A 25,343-nucleotide genomic window follows, 5' to 3' on the forward strand; every position below is an offset into this window, starting at 1 on the left:
AAAATAATACACAGTGGGATATTTTCATACAATCTTTAAGATCAAGAGAGAATATACAAAACTATTCTGTGTAGTCTGATGGATTTTACTGTTTAGTAGGAATACATACATCCAGAACAGAAGGCCCGACGTCTGCCTCCAGAGGAATCACTGGTTATTGAGGAGGGTCCGAAGCCAAGTGTTCTGTATGCACCAGGCAGAAAGGGGTGATCGTGGCATTTAAAACAATCTGGTCTTTATAAAATAAAGGCCTTAAATCTACAAACAATAACAAAACACACAAACCAAATGAAAATGTACTAAAATTTAATCATCCATAAAAGCTGTAATTTAATCTGACAGTAAAACACAAGAAGCAATATTAGAGTTGGTTTAGTATATTATATATTTCAGCTTTGAAAGCCATAGAAATCAGTTATCCCAGTTTTTTTCCTATAAAAGACCCATTTTTCCAAAGCATTATGCACAATTTTAATTAGAATATGACAGAATGATATTCATAATTTTTTTTAAATATAAAATGAAGTCAATGACTCAAAAAAGTTATCCGCTGCAATGAGTTTGAGGGGAAATTTCATAATCTATATCATTACAGATATAAAGTATAATGGTTTGACTTTTTAGTGCTTGACAGGGAGGAATCATGATAAAAAGGTCAATATGAAATCATCTGATTATAGTAGCAATATCTAACATTTGAAATGCATCCATGCTCTTTTGTATAATCATATTAGAGTCAAGTATATTTATTTTCACATCTGTTATAACTGCTATTGCAAAGGAGAAATACTATTGTCTTATTTTCCAAGAGATATACACAGAGCAATTTTTTCTCCAGGGAACTTGTGCAAACCAATATAAGATCTAAATTCTTCACATAATATATAAAACAGGAGAAGCCTCTTCAGATTGATTTTTTGAAGTCTGGAATGCTGGCACTTTCCAATTAGGCAACAGTTCTTCATTCCTGTAATCTAGAATGAGCACAGATATATAATTATATATGGTTAATCTCTTGACGTCAAAAGATGGCAGTAAACAAACATATCCAATAATACAGAAAGAAATGATTTTGGCTGATAATTACTAGAAAATGCAATTATACTGAAGAGCTACAGTTGCAGGGCTGTTTTAAATTTCCTCCTCTTAAAAATGTTTTAAAAATAATCAGATATATAGTGGTGATGATTAGCCAACATGGTGAATGTAATTAATGTATACTTCAAGATGGTTAAAATGGCAAATTTTTTGTTACATATATTTTACTACAAGAAAATTATTTATTTATTGTGCTTTAAGTGAAAATTTACAAATCAAGTCAGTCTCTCATACAAAAAAGTTATATGCACCCCGCTGTGCACTACAGCTGCTCTCCCCTTAATGAAACAGCACAGTCCTCCTCCCCTCCCTGTGTTCCCCATGTCCCTTCAACCCGTTCCCATCCCCCTTTGCCTTCTCATCTTGCCTCCAGACAGAAGGTGCCCACATAGTCTCACAATACAAATTAAAAAAAAAAAAAAAATCAAATACAAAAGACTAAGTTCGCAAAAGAGGAGCCTAAAATTCATCAACTTTAGCTATATTCAATTTTATTACACTCATTGTTATGTCTGACAGTTCCGTCTGTAAAGAAGAGTGATAAGTGATATTTCATTTCTATCACATTATTTTATTTTTTAAAGTTCCTTTTCCAATGAGGAAACACAGCCTGCCTGATTAAACTTTCCATGGGAAATTCTTCATTCAACCATTTTATGACTGCAAATACTAGGACGACCACTTCTAATACAGGGTAAGACAAAAAGAGATGATACACAAAGAGCTGATCTCCATATTCAAGGGCAGAAGGACAAACGTTAGGCTTGCTGCTCAGCTGAAGAAAATTAGGTTAAAGGAAAAATCTCCTAGAGATTAATTTTTCTCAGAGGTCTTTAAAAATGAGACATATTAACAAGAGATTAACATGGTTTTGATACAATTTTGCCTTAAGCCTACAGGCTAGATAAGCTGCCTTAGAGGTTCATGTACTTCTACTAAAAACAAATATAGTTGCTATTCAAATCTACCTTGTATCTCAGGAACAACATGGCACTTCAAGCCTACAATCACGAGAAGATGCACTGCAAAGTATCCTGCCTGCTACATGGCCTAAAATTTGGTATTATCAAACCTCCATAGAGATTGATCTTGGTGACTCATTAGTATTTTGTGAAGTGGAATTACATTAAGAGTCTAAGAATTTATGCAACCAGGATGAAAGTCTTATTTCCAGATCTAGGTCAAGATTTCTCTCCACTAGGATAAGATGCACAATACAGTGTTGGATTACTGGGTGGGTAGGAATGAATTTTAAAAACCCCAATAGGCCAGGAGATGGCAACTCTTCCTTTAAGCATAAACTAAAAAGACAGTTTCTGAGAACCGGAAATTAAACTAGGGTCGACTACAGCAATGGCATTAACGAATCAGTCAAGTACAAGAGAGTCAAATACTATACTTAAGAACCGGAACTGGAGCCCTCGTTTTCCCTACCTTTGCACCCGGGCTTAAACAAACAAAAACACCAGCAAACTTAACAGTAAGCACTTTCAGGGGGCTGATGATTTACAGTCAGTCAATCAGGGTTTCACTAAAAGCCTAAGGCAACTGTTTGTCCAGAAGCTGCCTTTCTGCCCACCAAAGGCAATCCCCCATGCCTGTGTCTCCTGTCTGCCCATTTTAGCTCTAGTTTCATTTAAAAAGGACTACAGTTTCTCAGTTGTTTCCCTTAAGAGATATATTCACCCACATCTCTGAGGAAGTACACATAGTTAATTTGTGCTCTGGAAGGTAATCTACCAAATGGACCCAAGAGACTTAGAAAAGTTAGTGCAGCCAACTCTCAAGTGGGAACAGTTTACCTGTAACTGGACCAAGTCTGGTACGTTCACAGAATCAGCATCAAGTTACACCATAAATCCACTCCATGAAAATGCTCTTTTATGGTATTGTTTACAGAGTCGATGAAGGACTTACATACACAATTAAAGAAAAACAAACAACTGGACTCACAGGGCCTGGTTTCTCACTTGATAGGCAGCTTAAATGGTGCCACTAATTTCTCTCCAATGCGTTCACTTAATGAAAACTCAAGCAACACTTAAAGTCAACTACTACTTAAAAAAAAAAACAAAACATTTATTTGAAAGAAGTCAGCCCATATCTGCAAGAAAATGACTACAAAAACAAAAAAGACCACCAGGATATATACCACCACATACCCACCAGGCAGGTGTGTAAACTGGTACAATCACTTTGAAAAACTTTGTAGCAGTATCTACTAAAGCTGTCCATATCTATAGCCTATGATTCGGCTATTCCATTCCTAGATACATACCCAACACAAATGCGTGACATGTGTACAAAGACATGTACAAGAATGTACATAGCAGAATTACCCATACTAGTCCAACAGAAAGAATCCAAATGTCCAACAACAGCAAAAAAAAAAAAAAAAAAAAAAAACCAAACCAAACCCAGTGCCATCGAGTCGACTCCGACTCATAGCGACCCTATAGGACAGAGTAGAACTGCGCCATAGAGTTTCCAAAGAGCGCCTGGCAGATTCGAACTGCCGACCCTCTGGTTAGCAGCCGTAGCACTTAACCACTATAGCAGACTATATAAATATACTGCTAGTATAGTCCTACAATAAAAAGGAACTAATTCTAAGTGGAACAAGGGTAATTTTCAAAAATATATTTTGGAGTGAAAGAAGCCAGACATAAATTAATACATTTATATGTTCTTATTTATGTAAAGTTCATAAAGAGGCAAAACTAATCCATGGTATTTGAAATCAGGGTAGGGGTTACATTTGGGGAGGAGTGACTATGGATATGTGTGGGTGTGGTTTTTTTTTTTTTGACATAATTCATCAAATATGCACTTATGCCTTCTTTTTTTTTAGATGAACCACTGTTTCATTTCAATTCAGCATGAATTTGGAAGTGACCTAGGACGCCATTTTATGCCTTCAACCACAATTTTTTTGAATATCCATTCTGTACCAGACACTGGGGACATGGCGGTAAGCAAAACTGACATGGTCCCTGCCCTCACAGAGCTTAATACCTAGTGCAGAGAGCAACAAATTATCCAACGGACATATCCACAAGATACATGTCACATTTACAAGTTACAGAAGGCCAGAAATACCCTAGTAGGTGAAATGGGAAGTGGTTAGGGTTGGGTGGGGAAAGTCCAAAGTAAGAGGATGAGGAAGGTACTAGTTTTGCTTTTAGCCTCTTACCTGGCTCAGAGCTGCTGCGTACTGTGGTCTAGAGCAGCAGACATGATTTCTTTTTCGGCTTCTTCTTTTCCACTGGTGTTTTTCTATTTATCTGTCTGACCAGGTCATAAAATATCTAAACAAAAGTGAGAAAAAAAAAAAAAAGAGTATTCAACCAACATTTGAAACCTTGTTCCACAAAAACAATCTTTGTCCTGTTGAGTATTATTCTGCTCCTAGGTCTGTATTTTGTTGCTGTGTTTTAAAGATGAGCTTCTTAGAAGCCCTGGCTGACTTGCAGTCTTTATAAACAGCCAGAATTTACCTGTTTGTAAAGAATTCGTAGTAAAAAATAAGGTGGTGAAATGATATTCTATACAAAATACTCTATGCTTCAAAAATTATTGAGAACAGTTAATGCTCAACCTCAATGTTCAAATTCACTTTATTTTTTAAAAGCGTCAAACTTACAGAAAATTTGCAAAAGAACAGTACAAAGAACTGATTTTCTTCACCCAGATGCACCAATTATTAACATTTTATCATATTTATCACCCCACCCCCCCAACAACTTCAAAGTAGTTTGTAAACCACAGCCCCTTAATAGTTGAGTGTATATTTCTTAAGGGACATTCTCTTGCATAATCACATTACAGTTATCACATTCAAGAAATTTATGCATTGATGTAATATTTTATCTATAGTGCAAAGTTCAACTTTGCCACATGGCCCAATAATGTCTTTCATAATAATTTTCCCATTCAAGGTATGGAATCCATTCAGGATCACGTATTGCATGGCATTTCCTGTCACTCTGTGGTCAGGCGCTTTCGAGTCGGCTCAGGCTAACGACGACTCTGTACAACAGAACGAAACACTGCCAGGTCCTGTGTCACCCTCAAAATTGCTGCTATGTTTGAGACCATTTTTGCAGCCACTATGTCCGTCCATCTAGCTGGGGGGCTTCCTCTTTTTCACTGACCCTCTGCTTCACCAGGCATGATGTTCTTCTCTAGGGACTGGTCCCTCCTAATAACATGTCCAAAGTACATGAGATGAAGTCTCACCATCTTTGCTTCCAAGGAACATTCTGGCTGTTCTTTTTTCCATACAGACCAATTCGTTCTGGCAGTCCATGTATATTCAGTATTCTTCGCCAACACTATAAAGGTATCAATTCTTCTTCAGTCTTCCTTATTCATTACCCAGCTTTCAAGTGCATATGAGGTGAATGAAAATACCATGGCTTGGGTCAGGTACACCTTTGTCCTCAAAGTGACATCTTTGCTTTTTAACACTTTAAAGAGGTCTTTTGCAGATATGCCCAATGCAGTACATTCTTTGATTTCTTGATTGCCACTTCCACGGACGTTGATTGTGGATCCAAGTAAAATGAAATCCTTGACAATTTCAATATTTTCTCCGTTTATTATGACGTTGGAAACCCTGGTGGTGTAGTGGTTAAGTGCTACGGCTGCTAACCAAAGGGCTGGCAGTTAGAAACTTGAAAACTCTATGGGGCAGTTCTACTCTGTCCTATAGGGTTGCTATGAGTCTGAATCGACTCGACAGTACTGGGTTCGGTTTTTTTTGGTTTATCATGATGTTGCTTATTGGTCCAGTTGTGAGGATTTTTGTTTTCCTTATGTTGAGGTGTAATCCTTACTGAAGGCTGCAGTCTTTGATCTTCACGAGTAATTGCTTCAAGTTCTCCTCGCTTTCAGCGAGCAAGGTTGTGTCATCTGCGTAACGCAGGTTAATGAATATCCCTCCAAGCCTGATGTTGCATTCTTCATATACTACAGATTCTCAGATTATTTGCTCAGCATACAGAATGATAATACGGTGGAAGGATACAACCCTGACGCATACCTTTCCTGACTTTAAACCACACAGTAACCCCTTGTTTTGCTTGAACAACTGCCTCTTGGTCTATGTAAAGGCTCCGCATGAGCACAATTAAGTGTCCGGGAATTTCCATTTTTTTTGCAATGTTATCCATAATTTCTTATGACCCACACAGGCGAATGCCTTTGCATAGTCAATAAAACACAGGTAAACATCCTTCTGGTATTCTCTGCTTTCAGCCAAGATCTATCTGGCATCAGCAATGATATCCCTGGTTCCACGTCCTCTTCTGAATCCGGCTTGAATTTATGGCAGTTCCCTGTCGTTGTACTGCTGCAATTGTTTTTGAATTAACTTCAGCAAAATTCTACTGGTATTAAGGTCCCCAAAGCCTCAGTATCACAAAATTTTACTTGTGATATTCATTAAGCCAAAGTACAGCCTTGAGTATATCCCACCGGAATTCAGACGCCACCTGAAGAACAGACTTGACACACTGAACACTGACCAAAGACCAGAGGGGTTGTGGAATTACATCACACATGGAGAAAGCAAAAGGCCATTAAAAAGACAGGAAAGAAAGAAAAGACCAAAATGGATGTCAGAAGAGACCGTGGAACTTGCTCTTGAATGTCAGGTAGCTAAAATGAATGGAAGAAATGATAAAGTAAATGAGCTGAGCAAATAAAATCTATTAAGAAAACATTCTGCATCCCACTTTGGTGAGTGGCATCTGGGGTCTTAAACACTAGCAAGCAGCCATCTAAGATGCATCAATTGGTCTCAACCCACCAAAAGCAAAGGAGAATGAAGAATACCAAAGACACAAAGTAATTATGAGCCCAAGAGACAGAAAAGGACCACATAAACCAGAGACTACATTAGCCTGAGACCAGAAGAACTAGATGGTGCTTGGCTGCAACTGATGACTGCCCTGACACAGAACACAACAGAGAACCCCTGAGGGAGCAGGACAGCAGTGGGACGCAGACCTCAAATTCTCATAAAAAGACCAGACTTAATGCTCTGACTGATACTAGAAGGACCCCAGAGGCCATGGTCCCCAGACCTTCTGTTAGCCCAAGCCTGGAACCATTCCCAAAGCCAAATCTTCAGACAGGGATTAGACTGGAGTATAAGATAGAAAATGACACTGGTGAAGAGTGAGCTTCCTGGCTCAAGTAGACACATGAAACTATGTGGGCAGCTCCTGTCTGGAGGGGAGATGAGGAGGCAGAGGGGGACAGAGGCTGGCTGAATGGACACGGGAATACAGGGTAGAGAGAAGGAGTGTGCTGTCTGATTAGGGGGTGAGCAACTAGGAGTATATAGCAAGGTGCATATAAATTTTTGCATGAGAGACTGACTTGATTTGTAAACTTTCACTTAAAGCACAATAAAAATTAAAGAAATTAAAAAAAAAAAAAAGAGCTCAGCAGAAGATTTCTAAGGGTGGCTTGAGAAGACAAAGTAAATTATTACAATGAAACATGCAAAGACCTAGAGTTAGAAAACCAAAAGGGAAGAACAAGCTTGGCATTTCTCGAGCTAAAAGAATGGAGGAAAAAATTCACGCCTTGGGTTGCAATATTTAAGAATTCTATAGGGAAGATTGAACAATGCAGGAAGCATCAAAATAAGATGGAAAGAATACACAGAGTCACTGCATCAAGAAGAACTGGTCGACGTTCAACCATTTCAGGAGGTAGCATACGACCAAGAACGGATGGTACTGAAGGAAGAAGTCCAAGCTGCACTGAAGGAATTGGTGAAAAACAAGTCTCCAGGAATTTACGGAATATCAATTGAGATGTTTCAACAAATGGATGCAACACTGGAAGCGTTCACTTGTCTATGTTAAGAAATTTGGAAGACGACTACCCTCACCAACCAACTGGAAGAGATCCACATTTCTTCCCATTCCAAAGAAAGGTGATTCAAGAGAATGTGGGAACTATGGAATGATATGATTTTAATATCAGAGCCCTGGTGGTGCAGTGGTTAAGAGCTAGGCTGCTAACTAAAAGGTCAACAGTTTGAATCCACCAGCCGCTCCTTGGAAACGCTATGGGCAGTTCTGCTCTGCCCTGTGGGGTTGCTATGAGTCTGACTTGATAGAAACGAGTTTGTTTTTCTTTTTGGTTTCAAGGTATCACATACAGAGGCACATAATTTTTGTTTGCCCCTTTTTGTGATGCTAATTTTAGCTAGGGTGAAGTCTGTTCAAAATTCGCTTTAAGTTTGAAATTCAGTTTATTAGAAATTCTCATTCAAAACTCAATGGTGTGTGATCTCTTGGAAAGAACATGGGCTTTGAAGTCACAAACTGGTACCTAAATCCCAGTTCTACAATTGACAAGACAGTGAAAATTAGGGCAAAATACTTAACCTCAGCCTCAGTTGCCTCACTGGGAACATGAGGATAATAGTCATCCATGTATGGCATTTGTGAAGATTAAAAATAATGTATCTGCAGTGTCTGGTACATAATAAATACTCAATAAATGACGGCTATCAGCTTTCAGGTTTTCTGGCTTACAATGTAGAAATCTATTATCATAATCTACTACAAAGGTTGGTAAACTACGACCTGTGGGCCAATATACTCCATCACCTGTATTTATACAGCCCATGAGCTAAGAGGGGTTTTTTGTATCTCTAAATGGTGGTGGTGGTGGGGAGGGGCAAAAGAAGAATAATATTTTGTGATATGTGAAAATTTTATAAAATTCAAATCTCAGTGCCCACAAATAAAGTTTTACTGGAAAACAGCCATGCCCATTTGCTCACATACTGTCTTCGGGTGCTTTCATGCTCTAACAGAAAAGTTAAGTAGTTGTAGCAGAGACTGTATAGCCTGCAAAGCTAAAAATATTTACCATTTGATCCTTTACAGAAAAAGTTTGCCAACCCTTGATGTACTGATTTGAAGTGACAAATTATACTGCCAATAATTCTTCTGGATGAAAAATGCAAGGTGGCAAAAACAAAACTTACTCGCAGATTACAGTATTTTAACTCTGATGCTCATATTTTTCACAGTGCATAGGTATGCCCAAATGTTGCAACATGAAACAGACTGAACTGAGTTTGGTGCTCTACTATGAAATGCAAACACTCATTTACTAATATCCTGGGATAGGAACAAATATTACAGAAGCTCCTTATTATTACTCACCTGGAATAAACAGTACTTTGGAATGTCTCAATAATGCACTGGCTTTAAGGGACATTATCGGGACAACTGGGGAAATCTGAAAAAGGCACACTTCAGAAATACTGTGGGTTCGGTTCCAGACCACCACAATAAAGTGAAAATTGCAATAAAGAGAGTTACAGGAACTTTTTCGTTTCCCAGTGCATGTAAAATTTATGTTTACACTATACTGTAGTCTATTTTAAGTGTTACATCTAAAAAAACAATGTACATACCTGAATTAAAAAATACTTTATTGCTAAAAAATGCTAACCATCACCTGAGCCTGGTGCTGGTGGAGGATCTCGCCTCGATGCTGATGGCTGATGACTAATAAGAGTGGTGGTTACTGAAGGCCAGGGTGGCTGTGGCAATTTTTTAAAGTAAGACAAAAATGAAGTCTGCCACACGATTGACTCCTCCTTTCACAAAAGATTTCTCGTTAGCATGCGATGCTGTTTGATAGCATTTTACCCACAGTAGAACTTCTTTCAAAATTGGAGTCAATTCTCTCAAATCCTGCCACTACTTTATCAACTAAGTTGAGGTAATATTCTAGATTCTTTGTTGTCATTTCAACAATGTTCACAGCATCTTCGCCAGGAGGAGATTCCATCTAGAGAAACCACTTTCTTTGCTCATCCATAAGAAGCAACTCCTCTTCCATTAAAGTTTTATCATGAGATCGCAACAATTCAGTCACATCTTCAGGTTCTGCTTCTAATTCTAGTTCACTTGCTATTTCTACGACATTTGCAGTTACTTCCTTCATTGAAGTCTTGATCCCCTCAAAGTCATCCCTGAGGGCTGGAATCAACTTCTTTCAAACTCCAGTTAATGTCGACATTTTGACCTCTTCCCATGAATCATGAATGTTTTTAATGGCATCTAGCATGGTGAATGCTTTCCAGAAGGTTTTCAATTTACTTTGCCCAGATCCATCAGAAGAAGCTCTACCTATGGCAGCTATAGCCTTACAAAATGTATTTCTTAAATAATAAGACTTGAAAGTCAAATTTACTCCTTGATCCACGGGCTGCAGCATGGGTGCTGTGTTAGCAGGCATGAAAACAACATTAATCTCCTTATATATCTCCATCAGAGCTGTTGGGTGACCAGGTGCATTGTCAATGAACAGTAATATTTTGGAAAGCAATCTTTTTTTCTGAGCAGTAGGTCTCAATGTGGGCTTAAAACATTCAGTAAATCATGATGTAAACAGATATGCTATCACTCAGGTTTTGCTGTTCCATTTATGGAGCGCAGGCAGAGTGGATACAGCGTAATTCCTAAGGGCCCTAGGATTTTTGGAATGGTAAATGAGCACTGGCTTCAACTTAAAGCCACCAGTTGCATCAGCTCCTAACAAGAGTCGGCCTGTCCTTTGACGCTCTGAAGCTTTTGACTTCTCCTCTCTGGCTCTGAAAGTCCTACACGGCATCTTCTCCCAACAGAAGGCTGTTTTGTCTACACTGAAAAGCTGTTGTTCCGTGTAGCCACTTTGATCAATTAGCTGGACCTTCTGGAGAACTTGCTGCCGCTTCTACATCAGCACCTGCTGCTTCCCCTCGCACTTCCATGTTATGGAGACGGCTTCTTTCCTTACCCTCATGAGCCAACCTCTGCTAGCTCCACACTTTCCTTCTGCAGCTTCCTCACCTCTCTCAGCCTTCATGGAATTGAAGAGAGTTAGGGCCTTGCTCTGGATTACGATTTGGCTTAAGGGAATATTGTGCCTGGTTTGATCTTCTATCCAGGCCACTCAAACTTTCTCCATATCAGCAATAAGGCTTTCACTTTCTGATCATTCGCGTGTTCACTGGAGTAGCACTTTTAATTTCCGTCGAGAACTTGTCCTTTGCATTCACAACTTGGCTAACTGGTACAAGAAGCCTGGCTTTTTGGCTGATCTACGCTTTTGACATGCCTTCTTCACTAAGTTTAATCATTTCTAGCTTTTGATTTAAAGTGAGAGATGTCTGAATCTTCCTTTCACCTAAACACTTAGAGGCCATTGCAGGGTTATTAATTGGCAATATTGATCTGTTTCAGGAAACAGGGAGGCCCAAGGAGAGGGACAGAGGCAGGGGAACAGCCTGTCGGTGGAGCAGTCAGAACACACACAACACTTATTAAGTTCGCCGTCTTATATGGGGATGGTTTGTTGTGCCCCAAAACAATTACAATAGTAAGATTAAAAATCAGTCTTCACAGCTCACTGTAGCAGATATAATAACGATGAAAAAGCTTGAGATATTAGGACAATGAGCAAAATGTTGACAGAGACATGAAGTGAGAACATGCTGTTGGAAAAATGGCGCCCACAGACTCGCTTGAAGTAGGGTTGCCACAAATCTTCAATTTGTAAAAAATACCTTACCTGCAAAGCGAAATAAAGTGAAGAGCAATAAACTAGGCATGTGTGTATAGAACAAACATCTGCTGCGGTAATGTCAATTTGCCTGATTTTGGTAACTGTGTTGTGGTTGCATAAGAGAATGTCTTTGCTCTAAGGACACACACACTAAAATATTTAGGAGTAAAGGAGCATGATATCTGCCAAAAAAAATTTATTGTTCTTACATCTTTTCTGTTAAGTTTTTAAAAGAAAATATTTTATTTTTATTTTTATTGTGCTTTAAGTGAAAGTTTATAAAAAAATATTAAAAAAAAATTATTGGCCTATACTTTTTAAAGATGGTACTCAGATAAAACAATTATTTAGTTTTTGAAATGGTCCAAAGATTATAAGGCCAAATTAACTGTTAAAGAAAGAAGGAAAAAACGAAACTAATGAATGATTTATCCCAAAGCTATAAAGGTGATTCCTTCATGTTTTCTTCCTGCTCCATCCTCCCCACTCCCATCTTCTTCAAACCATTTAATTCTTATTATTTCTAAGGAAATTTTGAAAAACAAAGAATTATGAACAAAACAGTAGCCTGTTTCACAACTGTGAAGTCCACGTTGTTTCACAACTCTAAAGGCTTTAAGAACTTTATGTGCAAAAGCCACAAATCAACTCTCATTAATTTCCTAGTCTCAATGCATAAAATGCATAAGGTATAATCCGAGAGGTAATATAAAGGTAAACTAAAGCAGCAAGTTAATCAAAACCGTATGCAGTCTGTTTCATTTTCTTCACGCTAGCCAGTTTCCAGTTTCTGGTACTACACAGAAAGGTAACTGATGTTTGTAGTGTTATTCTAAAGTATTTCTTTGGAAAACATTGCCTACCTCACAGCAGCAGACGGTTCAGTGATGAGGGTAAGTTCGAACTATAATATTTGGTTAGAAATGCTGCAAGTCCCCAGCCTAGGTTCTTCCTCATCTCTCTGAACTACAGAAAAATCTAAGGGGAACACAGAATAGAGTTTCTCAATCCCTCTCCCATTCCTAAATGAAGATGTCTTGATTCCAATTATTATTCCAGCTTCAGCAGAGAACAATTAATTCTTGATCAAGATCGAAGTGATTCCGGTAATAGCTATGTACTACTGTTTCAGAACACAGCAAAAGTGGTGTTAAAGCGGTGTTGTAAGAGGGCTCTTTAGGCAACTCCCTGTCTATTTTCAAATTTGAGGCCAAGAATTAAATCTTATGAAAGTATCATTCCTCTATATTCAGGAATTCAGAAATCACACTAACGTTTGCAAGGCATCAGTTGTCTGAGGAAGTATTAACTATCAAAAGAACCCTGTACCTAGGTTATCAGGCTATAAAGACATTAAAAGAAATATAAATTACCACACTCTCAAGAACTTCTAACATGAAATTTGCATGTTTTCCAAAAACAGTCAAGATTCTTACGATGGCTAATGCATTTCACTTATCTAGTTTTGTTTTATGGACCCTCATGCCAAGGGTTGATGGTACAAGACTGCTCTGAAAAAGTGGCTCTGCTGCATTGGAAACTGGAAGCCAAAGGAGGTTTAGTAGCACGTAGGTTTCCCCAAACATATAACACTTAAAAGGTGAGAAACAGCTCCTATGCACTGGACCCTGGCCCAATCCAGCCCCAGCCTTATGACCTTGATGAGCGGAACCAGCGAGGGTGAGGACAAGGACAGCAAGGGACCAGATCCGTAAGGTCAAACACGCTGCACCACTGTTTCCCTAGCCAAGTACATCCACCAAAACAAATGTGTTTTATATCAAAGTTATTTAAGATTCACAATTTTCCTTTGGAAAAGTAAGACTAAGCTAAAAATTAAAATTTCACGATTAGTTCCATTTTTCAAAAGAACATCTAGGAAAATGTGATTCCACAACCAGAGGAAGTTGAAGTTGCAAGCATATCATACTTCCTTTCGTTTACTTGGCAGGGAATGAGAAATAACTGTTCTTGCAGATCTCAGTAGGACTTGTTCCCCACTAGGATGTACAGTTCTTAGGGTAGAACACTGCCTGTCTGGATGACTACGATTCCAGTGCCTAACACAGTGCCAGACACATAGCAGGCACACGATAGATATTTGTTGAATAACTAAAAATTTCGAACTTCTTAGTTTTTATGTACTTGATAAAATTTGTTTTACATAAAAAAGCATGCTTAATTTTTTTCCTGCCAAATGTCTAAAGTGATTTGGTAACTTTTAAAGTCAGATAATAGTCTAAAACCATAATAGTCAAGGAGAAATGACCTGAAGAACCAAAGGCCAGAGAGAAACAGTAAGCAAAAATATAGGACTCTGATAACCTAACCCACTCTTACTCTGTTCTGTGTTCTAAGCGATCGGAATTCTAACTGACACCTGTGATGCCACAGATGGCAAGCACACAGGTAAGTAAAGACCCAACAGCTTTCTCACTGCAGTTAAAGGGAAGAAGCCTACTCTGGGTTTTTTTCCTAAGACTTATGTTAAAGTTAAGAAAAGCAAAGGGAACCTCTTCCATTTTTGCTTGGTTGGTGCAGACTACTGGGCATTGCACTACTTATTTAGGGGCCCAGTAAACTTCTGGCCCTGTATACCCATGGAAGCAGTTTACTTGTTGAGCACTCCCGCCCACAGCTGTATTCTCAAGCTAGTTCAGTGCTTAAGACAGGGGCAAAAACCACCACGTGCACCTGCTTTATCTGGCCTAAAGGATCGAATGAATTATAGTTACATAGGCTCACTCACACAGATGCTTCCCTTTGAGTCAGTTATTGTACCAAAGGTCCAGCAGGGCTCAGAAAACCAAATTCTGTGCTATTCATGTATGTGCTATCCATATACACCTTCTGTATAACATAAACTCATTATAATAACTACTTTGATTTTTCTATTTTCTTCCTTCACTTTACAACCTAGACACTTGTTATAAGGGTGATATGACAATTTTCAGACACCACTTTCTGTCATATCATTTAGAATCTGCTCAGCAGGACTTTAAACATTTTTTAATTTGAACTTTCTCTTTTCCAATACGGTAAATGTAAGTGTCCCCATTATTTATCACTGCCATCAAAGTAATCTTATACATGCTAAAGAATACAGTTTCTCAAAATGATTTAATGTTTTCTGTAAATTGATAGAATCCAGATTGCTTAAAAGGACAATAAAAGGCATTAAAGTTTTCTTAAAAAAAATTTTTTTTTTTTTGCTGCTAGCTTAAAGCAAATGAAATTAAAAAGACCTTTTCTTGTGCTGCTTGCAGCTGTAGGTTACCTCATTAACGTTGATCTTTGACTTTGCAGAAGATTCTAAAAAGGCACAGTTACACCACTGTCTTGCTAAATTCTGACCCTGTTCTTTGCCAACTACTCGCTCATCTTCCAGGTCACATTTATTGCCAACCAAAATCATTGGAACCTGTGAAAAGGAAAACATATAAAATCAGCATTATCATACTCATTACTTAGCCTCTTCTGATAAATACGCAACTACTTACCACTCATCGAAATGCATTAGTTAAGCCTGAATGCTTCCCCAAACGCTTAAAAAAAGGTATATGCGTATACACCGGGGGTGGCGGGGAGCGAAAAGACAGAAAAAAATGGAAGAGGTCCTACCTACATTTATCGGCTAAATTATTTTAAGACTACACTACCGAATTTCTCATGTGGACTATTCATAGCTGAATTCTAAGCATAAAAATCTCAAGGAAAAGGAACCTCCTGCAATATAGAGGGCCTAACTGTGGCCCAAGTGGTTCGTCTCACAGATCCAACAAATGCTAAAAGTAGTAGCCAGACCAACATAATAAAAGGTTCTAGAACTGAAGACCAGTTTAGGTGAGCTGTCAAGCAGGATTAGCAATAAAAACAAAGTCACAGAGCAACTATGTCTTTCCTTTTTTCCCATAACATAAATGCTTGCCTACGTTCATGTACAATACTTCCAGTGAAACAGGCAATTAAACAAACTGTATAACTTCCCTAGTTAAAAGGTGCCCTGACAACAAAGTTATTTGTTTGTGAGGTGATGGACACTATACAAAAGAAAGAACTTAAGGGACATGATGGCCCTTGTATCTAAAATAGGCAATTCAAGTAAACACACTATGTATCTACAACTCCATCTTTTAGTTTATTACATGGGATAAAGGGATGAACATTATCAGAGTTCAGTGATTTGCACGTCACTGTCTATGAAAACAGAACTTGCTTGGATAAATTAGTCAGAGGAAGGAAGAGAACTATTCATTAGGTTACGATTGGGCTTAAGTCACAGAGTATAAATTTCTCCTGTGTACAATATTACCCAAAGTCAAGGTCCTGAGCAGATGCCTATGCTTCCATTAATAATTAGAGAAAACAAACAAAAACATAGAAAGGTACAACTGAAATTTTATATCTTAATTTATATAACTGAAAAATAACTCTCTGTAGCTCAAAACTAAGGTCAACATGTAACATACACACTTCTTTACAAAAACAAAAACACTAACAAAAATAATATTCATCAAATAAGACAAGAATTCTAAAACAAAAAAAATTATCAGAATGAAGGAAAAAACCCAGTTAATCAAAATCTTAACATAACTGAACCAATGCCAAGAAACTATGTGTATTGTTTAATGAGAAACTAATTTGTTTTGTAAACCTTCACTTAAAGAACAAAACAAACAAACAAAAAATCTTAAAATAATTCAAAGGAAAAATAAAACTATATGGAAGTAAAAACTATACCAACAGAATACTGGAAATAGGAACATACCATTATGGTTCTTACTATTTTTGAACACTGTTTCTCACTTAGCTATCACCTTGCAAAGCTCAGCTCGAGTCTCATTTCTATGAACTTTTCTTTGATTCCGCTTCTTTCTCTACTGCACTTATTACCCACACAGCACAATGAGCTAGAAGCATGTATTCCTCATTTTATAACATCTCAGCACATAGTTTGTAAGTTAATTTTGAAGGCTTTCCCCCCTCCCCGCTGGAACAAATACTTACATCTTCTGTGTCTTTAACCCGTAAAATCTGTTCCCTCAGGTCTTGTAAGTCATTAAATGTAGACTGAGCTGTAATAGAATATACTAGTGCAAACCCTTGGCCATTCTTCATATACAAATCCCTCATTGCTGTAAATTGCTCCTAGAATAAAAAGTAGGCAGTTATACATATGATTTCTTAAAGGTATATTGGAAATATTGGAATTAGAATAATCACAGGCTACTAAAACTTTTATTATATGCTATTATGACCAAAAACATAAGACACGGTACATGTTCTTCCTGTTCCCTAATTATGAGACTACAAACAATGACAATGAACTGTAGAATTAGACGGGAATCCTCAACCATCTTAGTTTGCTTTTAAGTGATTTAGAAGAACAGAATATAATTATTTTTAAGTGAACTAGAATTAATTTTATTTGAGAGATTTATGACATAATCCAAACTCATTTGGAGAAAATCTGAGGTATAAGCTCAGGACTGGAAATCATCAGTAATTAATAGCAAAATTTTAAAGGTGATGGTATAAAGGAAGACAATAAAGGCAAATACACAAAGTCCACACTTCATAACAGGCACTGTACCAAGTGGTTTATAATTATTATCTCATTTAATCATAATAAGCACCCTATGATCTAAGTTCTAATATCATTATATTCATTTTAAGATGAGAGAAATGAAGCTCAAAAGAATCCTAGAAGATTTTTGCCTCTAAGAGAAAACATGTATCTGCCAACAGTCCCTTCAGATATTAAAATACTAATAAAAAGCAAAAACAATTTTTATAAAAATGAATGACTATGGTGTTGAGACAGTCTTAAATTCACAGAAATATCTACTTACCATTAAAATTTTGGATTTTTTTTTGAGCACTGACAGCATAATCCTTACCTCAATACATTAAACCCAACACAGATTCTACAGGTGAACTCAACACACAATCTAACTGTGATGTGTAAGCACTAAGTCCATCACAGATGACTGCACAGACATTAGAAAATTTAAGTCCTACATTTAGAGAACTTGTTCTTAATCAGAAAGATTATTTTTACTTAGAAGAACTATTCAGATGATAAAATCTGTCCTGCAAAGTCAAATCTACCAAACAGAAGAAAAGAGAGAGAGAAAGGGAAAACGTCCTTACTGTCCCTGCCGTATCCAGGATTTCGAGCATACACTGTTGGCAATCTACTTCAACTTGCTGTGGGAAAAAGGGAAAAATGAAAAGGTAAACTCAAAATGGCATTCTGTCACCCCTCCACCTCTTCACTCAAAGTATGTAATAACGACTACAGAGGCTGTCTCCAGCACACATACTGCATGAGCTGGGGCTGAACTTGGTACCACAATAAAGAACGTGAGATCTCAAGCACATTCTATTAAAATTACTGAAGCCAGGACTGTTAATGGAGAATGCAGATATTTTCTGACCACTGTAAGCTCTGAGACAATGACTCTTATGTGTTATTATTAGAAGGTAAATGGTCAACCAGAACTACATGGCGACTGGCTGCCACTACCAACCATTCTGATCAGGGGCACATTAGATGGACCCTTTCAGAATGGGAGAAAAATACGGAACTCGATTCTTCAAAAGTCCAGATTTACTGGACTGGTTTAAACTGGGGGACTCCTTGAGACAATCAGCATGAGGAACACTTCAAACCTGAAACTGAAATTATCCTTTGAGGTCACCTGGTAGCTAAATAACAAACTGGATCATAAAATAAAGAATATCACCTGTCAGTAATTAGCTTCTTTTTTAAAAAAATTAACTATAGAAGACCAAATGGTCAAAATTACTCTAAAGCAAAAATGAGATGGTAAGGGGCAGGGAAACTAGAGTAATGGAAATGGTATAACCAGAACAGAATGAATGAGTACAACAACACACTGTGAAAAATGTAACCAATATCACTAAATAATCTATACAGAAATTGTTAAATGGGAACCTAATTTGCTGTGTAAATGCTTACCTTAAACACAATTATATATATAAAGAAGGTAAATGTCATATTCTTGAATTTATAAAAAACTGCAGAGATAGTTGTAACAGAAAAAAAATGTGTAAATATATACATTTATATTATCTTCAGAGAAAATAAGGCACGAATGTATTAAATAGCTCAAAATGCAGAAAAGAAGACTTTAGGGTAGAGACAATTCTGTCAACCTACCATGCTTACAATGTTCATATTTGACTAATATGCCCCAAATTTAATACATAGGAGAATTTAAATTTAAGAAATGAAGGGTACACGGAAGTACTAAAATAAACAGCACTTACTGAGCTTCTGTTATGGGGTAATGGGACTTTCAGAGATGGACAGTGACGATGGTAGCACAACATGGTGATTGTAATCAAAGTCACTGAATTATACACTTAAAAGTGGCTAAAATAGCAAATTTTTGATTATATACATTTTACCTCAATAAAATAAATAGCGTTGAGGTCACACACCTCTCAATTTAAGAAAAAGGCATTTCTTCGGAAAAGCACCGTGCAAAGGGTGAAATTTTACACACTGAACTTCATTTGCCTGGTATCTTTATAAAAGAAGAAAAGGTTGGCCTAAAGAAAGTATCAGCTATCAACTATGTGAAAAATTTCTAACAAAGGGATTATGCAAAGTGTGAGTCCTTCAGCATTCTAGGCACAGATCTCTGTAGTTACGGCTTTAACTAGCAACTTATTTCGGGAAATTTTAGTAAAGCAAGAGCGTCTTTTAAAAATAAGCCTATTAACCTGAGGATTATTTTAAACTCTGCTTCTGTGTTAGATCAAGGTTACCATTGGTGGTACCATCACATAATTATGGGACAGGTATGGTAACCTGTAAAATCTGTAACTGGGTATATTCAACGATTAATGAGTCACGTCCGTAGTTTTTCGATGTATCCAGGGCACAACTTCGTATCCAATTTGCAGATGGTGACACTGTTCTGCCAGTACTGCTTGGTGGACTTAATTCAATAAAAGTTACAGCACTCTTTTAAGTAAATCCTAAGTACATCTAAAAAAGCAATCCTTTCCTGTTTGTTGAAAACCAAAAACCAAACCAAACCCACTGCCATCGCATTGATACTGACTCACAGTGACCCTATAGAACAGAGTAGAACTGTGCCAGAGTTTTCAAGGAGCGCCTGGAGGATTTGAACTGCTGACCTCTTGGGTTAGTAGCCGTAGCACTTAAGCACTATACAACCAGGGTTTCCTATTTGTTGAAAGCTAGATTTAAGCTTAAAATAAAAATTTTTTTCTTGATATATCCTCAGCCTCTACTCTATCTTATAACATTATCTTCTTTCCCCTAATATATCTGGGAAATAAAATCATGAAAATTTCCCACAATTCTAGCTAGTCTCACAATTAAACAGAATGTTATTTTCTTGGTCGAGATCAACCATCTATTTATAGTTTAAAGATGAAATATCTTTAAAGTTATTACACAACTGAACAAAAATAAAAAATTTCAGTCATTAGATAACTTCAAGCATAAAAGTAATCTAAATTTTAATTCACAAAAAGAATAGGAAAAACCACACTATTTATTTGCAAGTTTTTCTACATTAAAAAAATTTCCACCAGAAAAATGTGTACATTAAAACAGATCACTCATCAGTAACAACATGGAGCCCTGTATACCTGAGTAGTATTCTAAAGGAAACAATTTGTCTTGGTGAAACTTTTTAAAATAGATACCAAACATTTGCATGTTTCTCAAAATTAGTTTTAAAAAAATAATCCCACGACTCAAGTTTTAAAGTCATAAAGAACCACTCGTAAGCATGTGTATACAGGTTTCACACCTTACCTTTCTGTAAGAATCTTCTATCGTTGGGTCATATTTTTCAACAAAAATTCCCTGAACAAATTGAACTGTCTGTGGAAAAAAAGCAGACAAAAAGTTAAGGACTACAAAAAAAATAAAAACTTCTTGAATGCTACTTAACCTCACAAAATTGTAATGATTAAACAAAATTATGTAGAAACTTTGGGTAAAATACATAGTTACTATTTCTCAATATAAGGACAGCTCCAAAATGAAGAACACAACTTCTTATGAGAGGAGGTGGTCATTTTAAAAACTGTCAGTCACACTGCTACACTGTTAAATAATTATTACATTGAGTTTTAAAACATGATGAAGAAGCAGGTAAGAAAACAGACTGTAATTTATTAAAAAATGAAAATTTATCAGTAGTTAAACTCCTCCTACTACCCCTTTATATATCTATAGTAACTTTTATCCAATGCCCTCAAAGCTGAGACAAAAAGGTTCCCCAGCAAAAAAAAAAAAAAAGTCTTAAAACAATCTTTCTAATTACGGGAGAAAAGGGAAGACAGTTAAAATTTACTGAATATCTCTTATGTTCCAAGCACCGAGCTAGTCACTTTATAATCACATTCAAATTTCATATTCACCCCAGAAGTGTTACTTTTCCCATTTGCCAGCTTTCTGATTTCTAAGCCTTACACTTTCTGCTGGAAAACACTGCCTACCCATCTTTTTCAGATCTTATCCACTTTTATCCCTGAGATTTCTTTAAGTAGAGATTAGCAACTATGTATCATTTTGTGAATGAAAAGGAATACAGAAAATGGTTGTCATCTTTTCCCTGGACAGATTTAAAATAGGTTTGGTACACTGTTGTCTTTGGTACAAGAATGTGTGTGGACTGAAGTCATCTACACTTAAATTATCCAGGAGTATTTTATACACCATTTTAGCTAGAGCTCAAAAGATTAATGCAAATACAAGTAGTCCCTGACTTACAATGTATTCAAGTTATAACGAACTACACTTAATGACTGTCCATTTGTTCTTTGTAGTGCATATGTAATCTTTCTCAGATGTAATGTTTCCAACCCCCAAAGACAGATATGGATCGGACTTATAAAGATACTGATAATAAAAGGCAATAATAATGAAAAAAAAAAAAGAGGTATTTGACATATCAGAACCGATTTATGACGGAGTCACTGGAACACAACTCCATTTTGTAAGTTGGGGGATACCTATATAGAAAACCTCAAACTTCTTTCTCTGACCAAGCTCCGATTCTTCAAAGGAAACTCATGAGATAACCAAACCAAAAGCTTTAATCATTATTTTTATCAAGGATTAAATCATCTCATCTCCTTAGTACTATACATAATTTTTAAATACGAGAAACAGCCTACACTATGGCTTCCTAATACACTTTTGTCTAGGGCAGAAGGCCCCTGAGGTCAAAATTATTTTCCTAATAATACAAAGACATACTCTCCTTGTCTCGTAAGTTTATAGTGGAGTTTCCCAAAGGGTATATAACATGTGATATCACAACAGATTGGATGAAGAAGCGGGTAGAATCCAACTGCCTTCTATAAGCCAAATGTTCAAGAGACTTGCAAAACTGAAAATCAATCCCATACTTCTTACTCCTTTCTTACTAAAAGCAATCCCTTCATCACTCCTCTGAATCCCGTTCTGTCCCTCTCAATTCTCAGTGACATCTCACTCATTCATACGGACTTTTATTCCCTTGGTTTTCCAACTGGATCCCCTTCTTCCTTTTTCACCTACTGAAGGTCTTTTCTAAAAAAATTATTCCCTTCCTCTCCTACATCATTATTTTCCTCTCCACTGGATTGCCTCCAGCTTATAAACATGCTCTACTATCTCCAATTCTAAGCCTCCTTTAACCCCATGACCCTTCCACCTTCTACCTCCTTTTCTTACTCCTTCCCATAATCACACTTCTTCAACTGTCTACAATGGTGGTTCTACTTCCTCACCTCTCATTTACTCTCTTTAACATACCTCAGTATGGCTACGGTACCATCACCCTACTGAAGCTGCTTGTATCAAGGCCAACCACCTCTATGTTCCCAGATCATCTTTTTCCTCTTCTTACTTGACTTATGAACAAGTAAAGGTACATTCGCCTATGCTGGATCCTCCTTCCCTACCCACCCCCTAAAGGTTGAGAGCGCCTCAAAGCTCAGTCTCCACTTCTCTCTCTAGTCTCTCCCTGTATGATCTCAATCATTCCTGCAGATTTTTATTTTTAATTATTTTATTTTTGAAAAGGTAATTCATGGGCATGGGACCAAATTTAAAAGGCACAAAAGGGCACCCAATGGTAACTAAATCTACCTACCACCCTTGTTGCCAGCCACCCAGTTCCACTCCCAAGGAATTACTCGATGTTATACATCTTATTTAACCTTGCAGAGAGATTCTATGCATGTACCTCCCCTGCCTCCTCTTTTTTTATAAAACACAAACGGTAATACATGCTGTTTGGTAGCTTTTTCTCCTTAAGTAATATGTCTCAGATATCATTAAATATCAGTATATGTAGAGTTGCTATATTCTTTTTAATGTCTGTATAATTTAATGTCTGTATAATGGCCTACCCTAAATATGTATTAAAATGAACTAAATTAGCCTGTACAGGTAGGCATTTAAGTTGTTTACAAACTTTTGCTGCTGTAAAAAATGCTGCAATGGATATCCTTGATCATGTCATTTTGCATATGTGATCTCATGTATGCCATTAAATTTCCAGAAAGGGAGTTACATGCATTTAAGATGACAGCTAAAGATTAAAAAAAAAGAAAAATAACAAATGTTGGTGAGGACGTGAAGAAATTGGAACTCTTATCCATTGCTGGTGGGAATGCAAAACGTTACAGCCATACAGCCACTGTGGAAAGCAGTGTGGCAGTTCCTCAAAAAAACTGAAAATAGAGCTACCATATGATCCAGCGTTCCACTCCTAGGTATATAACCAAGAGACGTGAAAGCAGCAGTGCAAACAGACACGTGTACACCAATGTTCACTGAAGCACTGCTCACGATAGCCAAAAGGTGCAAAGTACCTAAGTATCCATCAACGGGTGGATAAAAAGTATGTAGTACATACATACAATGGATACTACTTAGCCTTAAAGAAAAATGAAGTCCTGATCCATGCTACAACGTAGACGAACCTCAAAAACTTTATGCTCAGTGAATTAAGTCAATCACAAAAGCACAAATATTGTATGATCTCACTTACATGAAATAACAAGAATGGCAATGTATAGAGACCAAATTTATTACCAGGGGTGGGAGGGTGACGGGAAGGGGATGCCACGGTTGAGGAGGCAGTGTCTGTTTATGGTGATGAGAAATCTGGCAGCAATTACGGGTGGTGGTTGCACAACATGATTAATGAAAGTGATTATCACTAAACTGTGTACCTGCAAAATGCTGAATTCACAAAGGTCACACTATACATTTTTTTTTTTACAGCAGTAAAAAAAATAAAACACAGATATTGGCAAACGTTTGCTACCAAAAAAAAAAAAACCCTGTTTCTGTCATGGTACTAATTTACAATCTTAACAGTAATGTAATTCTCATAAAATTAAATACCATCGATATGTTGGTGACACCTCTCTCCTAAGCTTTTATCTTGAAGGTCCAGTTGTTTATTTGACATATCTACTTGAACATCTTACGAACAAATAAAATGTGGTATGACTCCTGGTTTTCACTCTCAAATCAGTTCATCATTCTCCAGTGTTTCCCTTCCCTTTAAATGGTCCATCCATAAAATTAGTATCTCCAGCTAGAAACCTGGGGCATCAAATCCTTGCCAGCTCCTTTCTCTCTTAGTTCTCACATCAGTCCAGCACTAAGTTATACCAGCTCTACCTCCTATTTAATTCAACCTATCTACTTCTCTCTTCTTCACTGCCATGGCCCTATCCCAAGCTTCTACAGCCAATGAACTGGTGTGCTGCATTACATCTACTGGCCTCCCATATCCACTCGGCCCCTCTTTCTACTATACACACAGCAGCCACGGGGCTCTCTTTAAAATGTGTATCTGGTTCTGTCACCTGCACCCTCCACCAAAAACAAAAAAACACCCATCTTCAATGGCTTCTCATCAATATTAGGAATAAGTCGTAAGTTTTTATACGGTCCTCAAGGCATGATCTGGCCTCTGCCTACCTCTCACATTATTTCTCTCTACTTTCCTCCCTGTTCACTCCTGCTCCAGCTATACTGACTGTTATGGATTGAATTGTGTCTCCCAAAAATGTGTTGTAAATCTTAATCCCTATACTTGTGGATGTAATCCCATTTGGGAATAGGGGTTTCTTTGCTATGTTAATGAGGCCATATCCGTGTGTGGTGTGTCCTAAACCAATCACTTTTGATACATAAAAGGAAATCAGACATAGAAACAAGCAAACACAAATGGGGGAAAGACTGATGCCGCATGGAGATCACCAAGGAATCAAGGAAAAGAAGCTAAAAGAGGCAAGAATTTTCCACCAGCGTGGACACAGAAAGCCTTTCCCTAGAGCCAGTGCCCTGAATTTGGACTTCTAGCCTCTAAACTGTAAGAAAATACATTTCTGTTCGTTAAAGCCACCCACTTGTGGTATTTCTGTTACAGCAGCACTAAGAAACTAAGACACTGACCTTCTCTCAGTTGTTCAAAAGCAAATTTAGGTCCACTTGTCATAGGCTTACTCTTAACAATCTACTTTTCTTTCAGAGTATTTATCTCACAATTATGATTAAGTAGTTTTTTGTTTGTATGTTTATTACATACCTCCAACCATAATGTAAGCTCCATGAAGGACTATGACTATTT

At 37.3% G+C, this 25,343-nt stretch overlaps 1 protein-coding gene across 4 annotated transcripts in view; it reads right to left on the reverse strand.

The window, feature by feature from the left end:
- Nucleotides 1-289: 289 nt before the first annotated feature.
- RAP1A (RAP1A, member of RAS oncogene family) overlaps nt 290-25,343 on the reverse strand; it is an 89,564-nt gene continuing 64,510 nt past the window's right edge. For all 4 annotated transcript variants that reach the window (XM_064282418.1, XM_064282417.1, XM_023547471.2 and 1 more), the window contains 6 exons: nt 20,513-20,581; nt 17,842-17,898; nt 16,696-16,836; nt 14,966-15,109; nt 4,292-4,406; nt 290-974 (listed from right to left, as the gene is read on the reverse strand). In XM_064282418.1, the coding sequence (XP_064138488.1) occupies nt 4,320-4,406; nt 14,966-15,109; nt 16,696-16,836; nt 17,842-17,898; nt 20,513-20,581 (498 nt within the window). In that variant the 3' untranslated portion in view covers nt 290-974; nt 4,292-4,319. The remainder of the gene's footprint in view (nt 975-4,291; nt 4,407-14,965; nt 15,110-16,695; nt 16,837-17,841; nt 17,899-20,512; nt 20,582-25,343) is intronic.

The sequence above is a fragment of the Loxodonta africana genome, chromosome 3, assembly GCF_030014295.1.
Source record: "Loxodonta africana isolate mLoxAfr1 chromosome 3, mLoxAfr1.hap2, whole genome shotgun sequence".
NCBI classification, from domain to species: Eukaryota; Metazoa; Chordata; class Mammalia; order Proboscidea; family Elephantidae; genus Loxodonta; species Loxodonta africana.